At 39.1% G+C, this 16,547-nt stretch overlaps 1 protein-coding gene across 1 annotated transcript; it reads right to left on the bottom strand.

The window, feature by feature from the left end:
* Positions 1-2,783: 2,783 nt before the first annotated feature.
* Positions 2,784-15,665, bottom strand: casr (calcium-sensing receptor). Its single transcript, XM_056457106.1, has 6 exons — positions 15,469-15,665; positions 14,221-14,527; positions 9,592-10,431; positions 7,993-8,223; positions 7,756-7,879; positions 2,784-5,517 (listed from the first exon to the last, which is right to left on the bottom strand). The coding sequence occupies exons 1-6, from the start codon at positions 15,663-15,665 to the stop codon at positions 4,376-4,378; spliced, it is 2,841 nt and encodes a 946-aa protein (XP_056313081.1). The 3' UTR covers positions 2,784-4,375.
* Between the last annotated feature and the right edge of the window lie 882 nt (positions 15,666-16,547).

Here is a 16,547-nt window from a genome sequence, read left to right on the forward strand (position 1 = left end):
AGATGGGATATGGGTAGACGTTAATAAAAATACAATTTAATGGGTAATTTAATAAATAATATGAATAATACTCAGTATATGTACTCTGACATTACTGTGAGGGTTGGGGTATAGGGGTTAGATGGGGTAGACATTAATAAAGTACTAATTAATTGATAATTTAATACATAACATAAATAATTATCGTTAACTTGCGGTCGCAGTGGTATCCCTTCTAGCAACTGTTTTGTTTAGCATTGTTAGCAAGGCTAGCAAAGAGCAGTGTTGGGTAAGTTACTTAATTACCAGTTACATCATTAGTCGTATTTAAAATCACATTTCTAATTACTTCATCTTGGTTACTCGATAAGTAATTTATTTACTTTACAATTTAAGCCAATATATAGGCTATACCCTGCTGAAAAAAACCCAGCATAGCCTATGCTGGTAAGGTATGTTTTATTGCTGATATGCTGGTTTCAATGCTGGTCAGGACCAGCAAGACCCGCACTTAAACTAGCACTGAAACCAGGAAGACCAACATTGAGACCAGCAAAACTAGCATCAAAACCAGCAAGACCAGCATTAAAACATACCTTACCAGCAAAAGCAGCTTTCTTTCAGCAGGGTATGAGCATTATCACACTTGTAGCAGTGCGATATGGCTTTATATCGGCACTGGTGGGCGTGTGTTGGCTCAAAGCTGCAGGCCGAGTGCCTTAGTGTCCCACCAATGACAATATACAGCCATATCACACTGCTAAAAGTGTGATATATTGCGTTTATACAACAGTTCAGCAGCATAATCTTCTATATATAAAGGAAAATCAGACACGGAGAGTCTAAAAATCCTTTTGTATGGGACTACTTTCTTCCGCCATTCATTGACTTCTGCAGCTGACGATAGAACAGCAGAAACCATTGCTCATTCACCAATGTCGAGCTAATATTTGAATGATTCTCTAGCATCATGTCTAAAGTGATGACAAAACAGGTGATTTTGCTCACATTTTAAGATTATAAGGCGGAACGGCCTGAAATGCCATCAGTCTACAGAGATTTCACAGTATTTCTCTGTTGCAATCAGGAGATCACAATAATTAACCCAGAAAAAGCCAAAGAATAGCAAACACTACCAGATTATTGTTGGAAAAAAGCTAAACACATGCGGCATTTCTTCTTTCTTTGTTTTTACTGAACTAGTCTGCAGTAACGAAAAGGAGACTCATTATGAACAAACAAATGGCCAACCAATAAGTAACTCAGGATTATACAGAGTGGCCAAAACAAAATACACACATTCTTGATATGCGAGTCCCATCTCACACTCAATACACTACAATTACTTTGGTATAAATACAGCACTACAAAACAGAGAGATCGACTTAGAAAGTCACTTACCAGTTTTAGAATGATTTGTTCAGCTGTAGTTCGAAATTACGCTGAGTTTTTCTCCTCTAATGGCTTATTATGCAGTCTTTGTCACCATCTTGTGGTGGAACGTCAACCGCCTTTGCTCTGCTCAGTATGACAGGCTGATGGATGCCGACGTGCTGTATCTCCAAAATTATAAATATTTAAAATAGGCACTATCCTTATAAATAAACTGCATAGCTGCAATCTAAACAACTATATTCTAGTCTAAAAAAGCCTCAAAAGTACATTATGTTGTCCAACAGCTGCAATATTTATGAAACTGTAGTGAGTTTATTCATCTGCTGTCACTTTATGTGGGTAGAGTAATACACAAGGGTAAAGAGGCTGTACGAGTGCTGTTATGGAATGTTATAGTCTTAACTGTTGAATATTTTATAATATATTGATCAATTTGTTAATTCACTTTGGATGGAAGTGTTTAATTACTGATAAAAACAAGCATATCTATATCTCATCTACTTTTTGGAGCATGATGAAATTTGGAGTACATTTGGAGGACTAAAGAATAATAAGACAATAGCGGTTTGTTCTTTAGCCAATGAAAAATATATATTGATTTAATAATAATATTAAAATTGGAAGTTTTTACTTTTTTTATTTCAGCCAAACTGAAACAAATACGACTTTCTCTAGAAGAAAAATATAAAAGAAAATACTGTGAAAAATCTACAAATATCACTTGAGAAATATTTATGGAAAAAAATATGTAAAAAAAACTGTACATCCCTTTAAAATAACAGCGTTTCTCCAATGAAGTCAGTTTTTATGCCGCTCAAACGTAAACTGGAGACATACCAATAATAAGGAACTAGGAATGAAATGTTTATTTTGCATCTGTGTTACACTGAAGACATTTCCCAGATGCCTCAAACAGAGTGAAAATAATTAATGCACAGAGCTATGTTTCCATCCACCTATTTTAATATGAATGTTGGCATTCAACATAGAAAACTGCTTAATGCCAACATGCGCATAAATCTCGAAAATGTGCATAAAAACTTTATAGATATTGACAGGTATATTTGGGTGGGCGAAGAGGTCCAAACATGTATGAATGTACACTCTCAGAAATAAAAGTATGCGAGCTGTCATTGGGTTGGTAACTTTTCAAAAGGTACACATTTATACTTAAAGGGTCCATATTAGTACCTCAAAAGTATATATAAGTACCTAAACATTTTAAGAGGAACACTTTTGTACTTTTTAGGTACTAATATGTACCCTAGAGGTATTAAAATGGATCCTTTAGGTACAAATGTGTACCTTCTGATGAGGTACCACCCCAGTGACAGCTTGCATACCTTTATTTCTGAGAGTTTAATATATTAGAAAAAAGTGACAACCATTGATTAAATTTCCTTCGTATATTTACACGTTCATTGAGTTTCATATTCATCTTCTAAGACGCAAGTCATTTATTATATAGGATAAAAGGCCCACAGTGACTTCTTCAACTGCAGCAAACTCAATTTTTGTTGTGGATATTTGGCACCGGTTTATCAGGAAGTGACTACTTTATTTTATTTGACTCATTAGATGAAGACAGTGCTTTATTCACAAATGTTTAATGCGATATTCCAGTCTAATTCACACCTTTAGATGGAAACATAGCTCATGAAAGACATTGCATGCAAAAGACTATTGTGCTATATTGAGTAATGGAATTGTTGTGACAGATTAGTAGTCCTTAATACGAAGACTGGGAGAGGTTCTTGCTTCATTGTTTTTTTTTTCAGTTCTGGGTTTTAAGCAAAACATTACTTGCAGACGGATTCAACTATTGAACTAGGGAATGCCATGATATTGTAGCCCAAATCCACCTCCATGCTTCACTCTGGGCATGCAACAGTCTGGGTGGTACACTTCTTTGGGGCTTCTCCACACTGTAACTCTCCCAGATGTGGGAATGACATCAAAGGTAGACTCATTAGAGAGCAATACAAATTTCACATTGTCCACAAAATAAAAATCTGAATACTAGGAGAGGTTCTTGCTTCATTTTTTCTAGTTCTGGCTTTTTTTAAGCCAAAAAATATTTTGCAGGCAGATTCAACTATTGAACTAGGGAATGCCATGATATTGCAGCCCAAAGCCACCCCCATTCTTCACTCTGCGCATACATCTGTCTGGGTGGGATGCTTCTTTGGGGCTTCTCCACAACGTACCTCTCCTGGATGTGGGAATGACAGTGATGGTGGAATCATCACAGAACAATACACATTCAAATTGTCAACAAAAAGTTGTCTTGAAATCTAGGAGAGGTTCTTGCTTCATTTTTTTCAGTTCTGGCTTTTCAGCAAAAATAATATTTGCAGACGGATTCAACTATTGAATTAGGGAATGCCATGATATTGCAGTCCCAACCATCAATGATCCACCTCCATGCTTCACTCTGGGCATACTACTCTGGGTGGTATGATTCTTTGGGGCTTCTCCACAACGTAACTCCTGGATGCTGGAATGACACTGAAGGTGGACTCATCAGAAAATAATACATGTTTTACAAGGTCCACAAAACAAAATCTGAAAACTAGGAGGAGTTCTTGTTTAATTTTCTTTTTCAGTTCTGGCTTTTTTAAGCCAAAAGATATATTTGCAGATGGATTTAAATATTGAACAAGGGAATGCCATGATAGTGCAGCCCAAACCATCACTGATCCACCCCCATGCTTCACTCTGCGCATGCATCTGTCTGGGTGATACGCTTTTTTGGGGCTTCTCCACACCGTAACTCTCCCAGATTTGGAAAAGACAGTGACTCATCAAAGAACAATACACATCTCACATTGTCCACAAAAATAGTCCGAAAACTTTAAGCAAAAAATATTATTTGCAGATGGATTCAACTATTGCGCAACACAACCACTGCTCACAATGCCAACCACATCCTTGATCCAATAACAACATTTACACTGCAGTGAATGTACAAACCAGTCACACACAGAGCAGTTCTTGCTAATCATTTCATCGAGTTTCTAGCCTCTTCGAAGCTTAAGGAGAGGCTGACCGTCCCACTTCCAAAGCTCACCCTCGGTTTTGAGCCGTGTCTCCGCGTAGACGGTGACTCCATTTCATTCCCGTTGGTCTTCAGGCTGATGGATGAGGAAGGCGACGATGCGGATGAGCCGCCAACACTGCTGGATCTCTTTCTAAAGCCTGAACTGTGTCGTAGAGTCGCTTTTGCTGCAGCTTTAAAAGCGTGAGCCGCTGTGCTACAGCGCACCTCCTCGATCGTATTCCTCGATGGTTTCAGAAGAATGATATACACCTTGTTAAAAAAGATACAGGCAAGCAAACTGAAGCTGGAAGCCAGAATTGCTATGACCTCAACAGCCGAGACAAATTTGCCATAAGTGCTGAAGTACGCCGGAATAAAGGAGATCCAGACGATGAAAAAAATGAGCATGCTGAACGTTATGAATTTGGCCTCCGTGAAATTCTCCGGCAGCTTCCGAGACTTGAACGCGAAGAAAAAACAGATGGCGGCCAGCAAGCACGTGTAGCCGATCAGAAACCCCAGAGCCATCATGGAGCCCTCGTTGCAGGTGATGAAGATGATTTCATCGATGTCATAGTTCTTGTAACTTCCTGGCGGAGCATTGTACAACCAAACCACGCAGATCATCACCTGCACAAACGTGAACAGGAAGACTAGTAAGAACTGCAGGTTTAGTCCCCACCACTTACGGTGGAGGCTTGTAGGGATTTTAGCTTCGAACACCAGTAGGACACGATTGGTTTTGACTAGAATGCATGAGATGCATAAAACAAAGCTTATGCCGAATGCTGGTTGGCGTACCCGGCACGTCCAATCCTGTGGTTCGCCTATGAATATGAGAGAGCTGGAGAAACAGCATATAAGAGAGAAAAGCAAAAGAAATGACAGCTCTCGGTTTGATGCTTTCACGATTGGAGTATCACGGAATTGCATAAAAACACCCAACACAAAAGCTGTTAGGAGAACCCCGAGGACTGCAAATAAGGCCAGTGCAATCCCGAACGGTTCAGTCCAGGACAGAAACTCGATTTCTTTCAGAAAGCAGGAAGTGTGATTGCCGTTTGACCAGGAATTGTTTGGGCATTTAGCGCAAACACTGGCATCTGTGGAGAAAAACGGAAAAAAAATATGAAAACTGATGCCAAAACACAACAACACACTAAAAACCATCCCTTTTATAGACCATTTTAAGGGATGCAAGCAAAAACAATGGTCCCAACGTATCTCTTGTTTTATATTTTTAATTTCTAAAGCTTCCAAGAATCCAAAAAGAGCCATTATTGATAATGTTATGATAGCTGTTTTAATATTAAGATATGATTAAATTGCCTCTTGTTACAGTTATGAAATAGTTTGATAACAAGCAGGAAATGTTCATGAGCCAATGGCATGACCACATTGAAATGATCTTTACCAGAGATGCCCAAACTACGGCCTGCGGGCCAAAGTTGGCCCATTGTAACCTATGATTTGGCTCTTCATCCCATCTGAGAAGAGAGGGAGATCATGATGGGGATGGTTTAGAGATTGTAATTTCAAATTTATTGGTTTGCTTGCTTTATTACTAAGCTACAAAAAGCTAACTGAAATTAAATGTTTAAATTAAATGGTGTAAATGAATCAGATTTAAGAAATGTACATACTGTCACGCGATGAACAGAGGACAATGCAAAGACATCAGTGAGCAAATGAAGACAATGGCAGATTCTGCTTGACTAGAGAAGTGTTTGTGTATATTGCTTATGATGAATGATGAGGTTTTTTTGAAACATAATGACTTATACTTGAAAATTTACTAGGTTTTTGTTGAAACAACCACTTTATTCACTACATTTTAGTTTTTTTTTCTCAAAACATTTTTTTCTCTAAATTAAATGTTTTTTCTCAAAACAACATTTTTTCTCAAAATGTAATGTTTTTTTTCTCAAAACATAATTATTTTTTCTCAAAATGTTTTTTTCTCATAACATAATGCCTTATTTAGAAAATGAGTTTATTTATGAACATTTTATTAATAAAATAAATAACATTTGTATATAAAATAACATTAAATAAAATGTATGTTTAATAAAGTTTAATCTTGCATTATAATGACTTTAATCTTGAGGTGTTTTTTATTATTATGTTTGGGCCAAATCTTGAGAGGTTTTATTATTTTATTACTGCTTGCCCCTTTAAATTGTATTTATTTATTTATTTATTAATGCTATCCTAATCCTGTACTGTACTATAGATTAAATGCATAAAAAGTTTTTAAAAAGAAGTTTGAAACAGTGTAATGCTGCGGTCACAAAAGTTTGAGCATGCAAAATTCTGTCGTATGGTGCTGCGAAAAGGGGTGGGATTACACAAGATGATTAAACATTTAAAAAATGCGAGCGATTGGTCTATATTTTACATTTCTGTTCTGATCTTTGATTGGTCTCATGGAGTCACAAAATGCGATTTTGGAGGTCAGAGTTCACCAACCTTGAAACTTTGCAACACAGCAAACTGCTAAACTTGTCACACGAGCTTGCATTTCCGGTCTGACGCATTTACTTGCGTATGAATGGAAGTCTATGGGGCGAAAAGTGCAGTGTGACCGCGGCTTAATACTGGATAAACCCCCCAACATTCCTATTGACTTCATTTCCAGCCCTGCTCCAACCCAAAAAACCTTGATTAGCTGGTTAGACGTGTTTGATTACAGATACAGCTACAGTAAACCCTGTGATATTATCTGCATGTCATTGATTAGTTGTCAGATTCATACCAGAGAAATTAAAAATTGCCTGAAATCCTACCTGTCCCAGTACTGTCTATAGTGTGTCCCAAATTACTATACTATAGCACAATACACTTATACTGTATATGCTTTTGCAATATGTGCTCAACTAGAAAATGTATATGGTTTGTTTTGTCATTCAACAATGGAGTTTTTTTTTATATAAAACACTTATCCATAAAAATGAGCTGCTGTTTGTGTTCTTTAATTTATGCAATGCCACTGGATTACTCCCCAAACTTTCCACTCTAATTAGCAAACTTAAGGGTTGTAGTTGTAGTTTTGGCCTATTTTGTAACCCTGATCCCAAGTTGCTATTTCATAAACTCGCCAAGCAATTTGCATCAGCGCAAACCCTCAAAACTACTGCCAGGACTTACTAAAGATACACAGTAAAACAGTAGTCATGAAAAGGTGTTTCCAGAGACTTTGTTTTTGCATTAGCGTTTCACTTTTAGATATAAAATTTCTTGGCGGTGAGTATTTAAATGATTCACACGACATAATTGACTAACATTTGTGGTTGTCAGTTTACTGTTTGGAATTATTTCTGGCCCATAATACATTTGCTAACCTTTATGATCACTGTACTCCCCATCCGAACATTCTGTACACTCAAAGCAACATGTGGGTTCGCCATCAATAATTCCTTTCCTTGTTCCCGGTTCACACTCCTTACTACAGTTGGAAAATGGCACCTGGTAGAGAAAAGAGAAACAACGTGTAACCTCATTTTATCCAACATGCTCCATTAGTTAAGTAAATAACCTTTGCTCTAATCTAAGTGCTAATAAATATGAGTATTGTTTACCTCAGTTAGACGTCCGTTCCACAGTATTTTGGTCTTGTCAATGGAAAGTTTTGCCACGTTCTTGTTATGTATGCTGTAATAACCAACCTCCTTGAATACAACAGACCCATCCTCTGGTGATCGATGCCAGTTTATGATGGTATAATTGGCTGAAAGCTCACTGCCATTGTCAAAGCGCACCCTCTCCCCCATGCTGTCAATGAAGTCGAGGTGTCTCAGTTGTTTCAGAACCTTTAAATATCAAAAATAAAACTGATTAGATTTCGCAAAAATTGTAATTCTGTTATTAAACGCTCATCCTCATGTGGTTTCAATCCCCTGCGACCTTCGTTCATCTTCAGAACACAAATTGAGATATTTCAGATGAAATCCTGGAGCTCTCTCATCCTGCAAAGGCAGCAAGGGTCCCAAGACATTTCAAGTCCAGAAAAGGAACTAAAAAAAGTACAAACATCTTCAGTGGTTGAAATGCAATCCTCCGAGGCTTAAAGAAAACATCTGTGCTCCAAAAAAAACAACTTTGTTTGCCTTGTTTGCCTTCCATGTCAGATTAGGGTCTGTTATTAGCACAAATAATTGGACTCTTGCATGTTGTGATTCTGAATCTAATGGCCATAAATTGTATTGTCCATAGGAAATGTACACCCTGACCTTTTGCAAAAGAGAAGACAAAAGCAAACAAATTTGTTTTTGCAAAATTTTGGCTCATTACATTTTTCTTGGAGCTTCGTACACCTCATTCACACACACGTTGCTGAGTCTTGTTCACTTTTAGCATTACGAAGTGTCTTGCGGTCCTGTGATTTATTTATTTTTTTACCTTTGTTTTGTTTTATTGTTTATGCTGCCTTTCATAACAGCATAATGTTGCTTAAGAGTCTGGGACAACATAGATGAGGATCCACATGCAGTTTAATATTCTTGAGTAGTCAGGCCGGCAATGGTCAAACAGGTACAAACTGGATCATGAGGGTAATCCAAAGAACGTGGTCAAAATAACAAGCAAATGGTGCGGAAAGGCAGCATAACAGCATAAACAATAAAACAAAACAAAGGTAAAAAAATAAATAAATCACAGGACCGCAAGACACTTCGTAATGCTAAAAGTGAACAAGACTCAGCAACGTGTGTGTGAGTGAGGTGTATTTATAGTCCTGGTAATGAATCTTCACAAGCTTTAGCTATGTGTTTGCAATAAAGGAGAGAACTAGAACTGGTGTGTGCATGTGGTGCATGTTGGGATTTGTAGTTCAAATCAGTGGCAGTTTTAAAGTTCTCCAGCAATCTGCAACTGCAAGATTGCTGGTGATGGTGACAGCATCCAATTGGACCACTGAATTGTATTCCAATTGGCCCAATGAAGTCACATGGTCTGTTTTTACAATGTTTTTGGTTCATTTTCTGAACATCTCTGGTCTATAAAGTATGAGAGAGATCCTGGATTTCATCTAAAATATCTTAATTTGTGTTGAAAGATGAACAAAGGTCTCGATTGGAACAACATGTAATTTATAACATTTTGTGTAATTTATGAGTAATTTAAGGGAAATTTATAACATTTTAATATGTTTATTTGACAATTTCTTGTAAAAAGCTCACCTGCCATGCTTCAACTTTCCTTATATCTGCACAAGAGCCATTAGAAAACAATCCTTTCCCAGGAGTGCAGGTAAGTATGTCCTGAAGTGCCTGTGCTATGGCATAAACAGCCACGTACACGTTGTAGGAAATCCTGAGGTGCGTGTAGTCCAAATACGGCGTCTCAACACTCGCAATGTCCTCTTCCCCAGTGCACAGTGGCCTGAAACTCGTACTGCCATTCTCACTGTCAGCATTCCTTGGACTGTCTTCAAGATAACAGTTGAACGTCTCTTCCCAAAATTCACGCACAAATTCGTTATGGCTGGACTTCTTTGGATGGACCTGCTGTAAGAAAGCTTTAAAGCCAGGTATATGCCCAGCCCTCAGAGCAAAACCAATGGTTCCTCCCATGACGTCAAGATACTCTGGTTTGGCGACTAGACTAGAACTGGCCCATGCTTCGCTCGCCAGCCAGACACGGTCAGTGATGTTTCGTCTTACCATCTCCTTAACTAACGGCTCGATATCTGGTCCGCTAGCAAACACAACAATAACCTTGGCGGATGAGTTCTGGATGCGGTCTGCCAGGCGACGAATCTCAGCTTCATCAATGTACTGTGAAATTAAAACATTGAGGTCAATGCAGATATCCCGGTGAAACATTTCGTTCTCAAACTTTTCGATGCCTGGCCGGCCGTATTCATCGTCAGAGGCGATGGCGATCACCCAGTTCCACTGGAAGTGCTCGATGATGGCAGCCATGGCAATCGCCTGGTACTCGTCTGTAGGGATTGTCCTCATGAAGGATTTGTACTGGTTTTTGTTGCTCAAAAGGCGGCTGGATGAAGCATAGCTGATCTGACAGTAGAAGAGAGGGATAGTTTGAAAAAATTAACAATAAAGAAATGATGTTCATATGTCAGTTTAATTACGCAGCTCCTTTTTGATAGGTCACAGTTCCTAATAGGAATTTATTTTTCTGACCGATGAACTGATTGTAAAGCTACACTATATAAAAAAATCATTAAAATATTGAAATACCACTAGAACATTGTAATATATTTTGCTGACTTATGTACTTACATTATTGCTAATGTTTCAAAGAATGTTCAAATACAGAGAACAGGCTATTTTAACTAGTGAGACATGAGTGTTTCCTGTGTTTATGCTAGGGATGGCTGACGCAAAAGTGATGTTTTGACACAGTGTCTAGTTCCCAAAACGCAAGTGTTTCGAATCACTGCACGATCCGAAACACCCAGGTCATGTGACTAAATCGATTCAAAACACCCTGGTCATGTTACTAAAGCGATTAGAAACACCTAGGTCACATGACAAAAGGAATTCAAAACACCCAGGTCACATGACTAAATCGATTCGAAACACGCAGGTCACGTGACTAAAGTGATTGGAAGCACCCCGGTCACATGACTAAAGCGATTCAAAACACCCAGGTTAAATGACTAAAGTGATTTAAAACACCCAGGTCACATGGCTAAATCGATTCAAAACACCCAGGTCACATGACCAAAGCGATTTGAAATGTCCAAGTCACATGACTAAAGCTATTCGAAACATCCAGGTTACGGGACTAAATCGATTAAAAACACCCAGGTCAAGTGACTAAAGTGATTCGAAACACCCAGGTCATGTGAATAAATCGATTTGAAACACCCAGGTCACATGACTAAAGCGATTCGAAACATCCAGGTTACGGGACTAAATCGATTAAAAACACCCAGGTCACATGACTAAAGTGATTCGAAACACCCAGGTCATGTGAATAAATCGATTTGAAACGCCCAGGTCACATGACTAAAGCGATTTGAAACGCCCAGATCACATGACTAAAGCGATTTGAAACGCCCAAGTCACATGACCAAAGCAATTCAAAACACCCAGGTTACTTGACTAAAGTGATTAAAAACACCCAGATTACGTAACTAAAGAGATTCGAAACACCCCGTCACATAATTAAAGTGATTCAAAACACCTAGGTTACATGACTAAAGCGATTCGAAACACCCAGGTCACATGACTAAAGTGATTCGAAACACCCAGGTCATATGACTAAAGCAATTAAAAACACCAGGGTCACATGACTAAAGCGATTTAAAACACCCACGTCACATGACTAAAGCGATTTGAAACACCCAGGTCACATGACTAAAGCAATTCGAAACACCCAGGTCACAAGACTAACGCAATTAAAAACACCCAGATCACATGACTTAAGTGATTAAAAACACCCAGATCATGTGACTAAAGCAATTCGAAACACCCAGATCACATGACTAACGCAATTAAAAACACCCAGATCACATGACTTAAGTGATTAAAAACACCCAGATCATGTGACTAAAGCAATTCGAAACACCCAGGTCACATGACTAACGCAATTAAAAACACCCAGATCACATGACTTAAGTGATTAAAAACACTCAGATCATGTGACTAAAGCAATTCGAAACACCCAGGTCACATGACTATGGTGATTCGAAACACCCAGGTCACATGACTAAAGCAATTAAAAACACCCAGATCACATGACTTAAGTGATTAAAAACACTCAGATCATGTGACTAAAGCGATTCGAAACACCCAGGTCACATGACTAAAGCAATTCAAAGCATCGGACATTTCCGATGGACCTGTCAAATCTGCGTTTGATTGACAGGGTCACAAGAATCTTATGTAGCCTAGTGGACTGTGCGTGTGCACAGAGTAACTGTGCCTTAAATGTCCTGAGTTCAAGCACCCGGGGGAAAACCACGCAAACGTAGGAAGAACATGCAAACTCAACACAGATACGCCAACTGACCCAGCCGAGGCTCGAACAAGCGACCTTCTTGCTTTGAGGCAACAGCACTACCTACTGCGCCACTGCGTCGTCAGTCAAGACACAAATACTTATAAAAAATTGCATTATTAAAATACATCGTCACAATTTCTGATCAAAACAAGACATATTTATTTATTCAGATGTCAGACCGATGTTAAAGGGAACATAGTTTACCTCTTTTTTATGATTTAATATTAATATTCTGGTTCTTCTGAGTGTGCCAGTTTAGGTTCAGTTTAAAACACAATTCAGATTTTTTTATTATAATGTGTTAAAAAGTGTCATGTTGGGGGCGTGTCCACAGTTCGCTGATTTAGGGGTGTGTTGCTTCATATGTAAATTAGTTTCGGCTTCCCGCCAAAGTAACAAGTGGGCGGAGGCATGAACTCACCCGCTCTGCGTTTGCAACAGTCTGACAGGCAGACTAAGAAGGAGAGAGAGGATCACCATTCAGTCGTACATGTACGATTCGGACACAGACCAAGCAGAGAGTGCAAAACCATTTGTGTCTTTGTACAGTTTTACAGCCAACTGTGTGCTAGTTTCAAGTGCCGAGCTTGTACACAGAAACTAATAACCACGCACACTGAATTAACTTTGACTGAGGCACCGGATGCGCCGCTCGAAGCTGCGACACGGCACACCAGACACTCTCTGTGGCGCGGCAGAAACATGAAGTGTCCCGAATCGTCGCACCATGCATTTTTGAATACTAAACATAGGTTTCTGCAGCGGTCCGCGGCGCCCAGCCGTCAACTTGAGTGTACCCTGATAGAAACCTATGTTTAGAATTCTAAAACGCATGCTAGTTAAGATCACAGGGAGCTTCTGGGATCGCGAGAAATGCAAACGGCTGAAGTATAAGGTAGACTCAATGAGAAGTACACATGTTTGCAAACCTACCTAAAGATACAACCAATAATTCCGATTAGAGCGATAATGTGAAGAATATTGCTCTTGTGTTGAGCCCAATGAGCCTTGCATCTAAAAATAGAGCTAGCGTGTTCCTTTAGTGATATCGCTTCGACTCACGCTGAAAATGGCGGACATGAATTAACAAACTGAGGATATGATGACGCGCCTGTCAATCAATATTGGTGAGTGGGGGGACCGTTCTCCTACGTCAGGTAGCGGTCGATTTGAAAACAGCTCCAATTGGTCCACTGTTTTTATGTTGTTAAACTGAAAAAAAAGCACTGGGTGTGCTTATATCACCCCAATATGACGGTCTATACACCATACATGCACATATGTCTGTCCAAACAGCTTGAAAAGTAGATTTTTTACCATAGGTGCCCTTTAAAACAAAACACGTCACAAGAGCAGAGAATCTAAAACCTAATGTCTACACTAAAAACCATTATCTCTTCATGCTAGTCTGGAACTCTCACGGCTTCACTAAATCACTTCTCAATTCTACACTGTGGGGTTTTATAACCCAATTTGTGTAAATGTTTCTGCGCTGAAGCTGTTCCAGAGCAATACATACAAAATGACCACTAGGTGTCACTGTAGAGATTTTGAAACGCTTCAAACGTTTCGAAACATTTCAAAGCTTCGACTGTTTCAGTATTTCATAAAGCCTGCACCCACCACTAGTTTATGCTAATTATGTCACACACTGTGTTTTTATTTAATATTACAGCAAATAGGATTGTACCAAAATGATTTGTAGTACTCTCCCATTCACTGTGCTCTAAGTTTATTCAACTATGACGACTTCCGGAAATGTGAAAAGGGTCCATTTATACTGCAATTACCATGCATACTTCTTATTTTAATAAAAATAAAATTAATATAATAACCTGAGGAATGTAGAAGAGACCCAGCAGGTCTGCCACAGCCGTAGACACTGCAGATCCAGAAGCCCCGACCACTGCAATGGTTGATGGGATGTTCCCTGTGCAGTTACAGAACTCATCCAGATTCAATGAATCAATCTTATTCTGCGCAACAAAACTCAGGGACGCCTCCAAAGCTTTCGAGACAGTGTTGCACGTGTCAAATATACGGTAGCCAAGCGTGATGTTGGGAAGAAGTGTGGAGCTGTTATTGATCTCCTCTATAGCAAAGATCATAGACTGCAGCCAGCGGAATCCACGGAAGTTATATCTGAAAAAAAGCAGCAGCATATAATATGGGGCATATTTAAGATCGTGAAGAGCTGTGAAATCCATGACTTGTCTTTTCCAACATTCTTCAAAATATCTTCTTTTGTGTTCAACAGAGAGAAACTCAAACAGGTTTGAAACAAAAGGTTCACCGAGTCACTTAAATCAGTTTTGTGTTGTAATCAATCAGGATTAAGTGACTACAAGTTTTGAAATCTACACAAAAGAGAGGCTGCCCAAACTTATGCATAGCCTATTCAAGAGTTCACACTTAGCTGATGATTGATAATAAAGCGTGTTTGGCTTGCTGTCCCAGGAAGGAGAGAGCCCTGAGCTCAGAATGTCCTTGAGCCCGGGGCTCCCTCCCATTTGAAGGGCAAGAGGAGAGTTTGAGCTCAGGTAGATCTCGAGAACTCCCCTACTTGTGAACTGCTGAGATATATCTGACTAAGAGTTGCCTTAGGATGTTACTTTGAAGTAGTCAATTAATTATGGTGTATGTTTTTGGACGGTGGGAGGAAACCGGAGAAACCGGGGAAGAACATGCAAACTCCGCACAGAAACGCCAATCCGGAGAGGGCTAAACCAGTGGCGTTCTTGCTGTGAGGCAACAGTGCTACCCATTGGGCCACCGTGCCTATCAGAGAAGGGGAGGAGTAGGGGTGGAAGGATTCTTCAAGACGAAGATAACTTGAGTAGAAAGCTCTGGTAATTTATAGTGTGTCAGTATTCATCTGATTGGTTCAAATGTACGGAGCTAATGTGGTACCAGCAGTGTTCAATCAGAAGCACTTGATCCTCTCGAAATTAGTATATAAATAAACCACTATCCCTTTGAATAATATTTAGAAACACTATTCAGTCAGCGTTTTAAGCAAATTACTAAGAGTCATGGCGTCAGACGCATGTGTTTTGAGAAGCTGACCATGTTGTGTTTTGTACCTGACACACTCCGTTGACTCCGGCCGTGCTGCAAGATCTTGGTCTTTGGAGGCCACCCCAAAGTGCATCGGGAAAAGTCCTCCAAGCAGTATATCGCCCGTCTTCTGGGCTCTCTGGTTTGGACCATAGGTTGAAATTACACAGCTGAAACCCAGCAGAACCAGGTAATGCAGGTAAAACTTCAGATGAATCCTCATTGCTTCAGTTGGATCCTAATGTGGTCTTCATGAAGCAAGACTGATGTTGGCAGGACAGAAAGGTTTGGGATTTCCTCTAGTTTCAAAACCGGATTATTTATTAAATGTCAATTCAAAATGCATGCAGTGTCGTATGGACCAACACTCTGTGAAGGAGCTGGAGAGTCTGCGCACATTTCTTATCATGTACGGGTCTATCTGTGGAGCGGTAGATCTTTTTGTTCCTTTCTCCAGTACATTCCTCTCCTGTTCATAATGGGATAGATCAAGAAAAGCCTGGCCCATGTGAAAGTGATTTACTGAAGACAGTGTTTGATTATTATTGTTTTTCTTTGAATTCACCACACAGCGATTAGATGAATGCTGAATTCTCCTGAAGAAATACACAAAAAAGAGTTATGAACAAAATGGTAAATACAAGAAATGTTTATTAAATATGGTACTTTAAGGGAACACTCCACTTTTTTAAAAATAGGGCCATTTTACAGCTTCCCTAGAGTTAATGGTGCAGTAGGCAAGTTTGACACCCAGTGGTTGAACTAGGTATTGCACGCCTGGTTCAAAACACACGCAAGCACAGGTTGTAGATTCAGTCATACATGTTCTTTTCGGCTTAGTCCCTTTATTAATTCGGGGTCGCCACAGCGGAATGAACCTCCAGGTTGCCAGATTGACGACACCAATATATCAGTGATCCAGCACTAGGGCTGTGCGAATTGGGGAAAATATCTAATTGCAATTTTTTTAACAGATATGCAATTTATATTTTGCAAGTAAGTGAAAGTAAAAAAAAAGGAACTGAAAAGATATTAATTTAATTATTATTTAATAACTAATTATTATACTTATTATTTAATAACTAATTTTATTTAAATTTGTTCA

Source organism: Danio aesculapii, chromosome 5 (assembly GCF_903798145.1).
Source record: "Danio aesculapii chromosome 5, fDanAes4.1, whole genome shotgun sequence".
Classification (NCBI taxonomy): domain Eukaryota; kingdom Metazoa; phylum Chordata; class Actinopteri; order Cypriniformes; family Danionidae; genus Danio; species Danio aesculapii.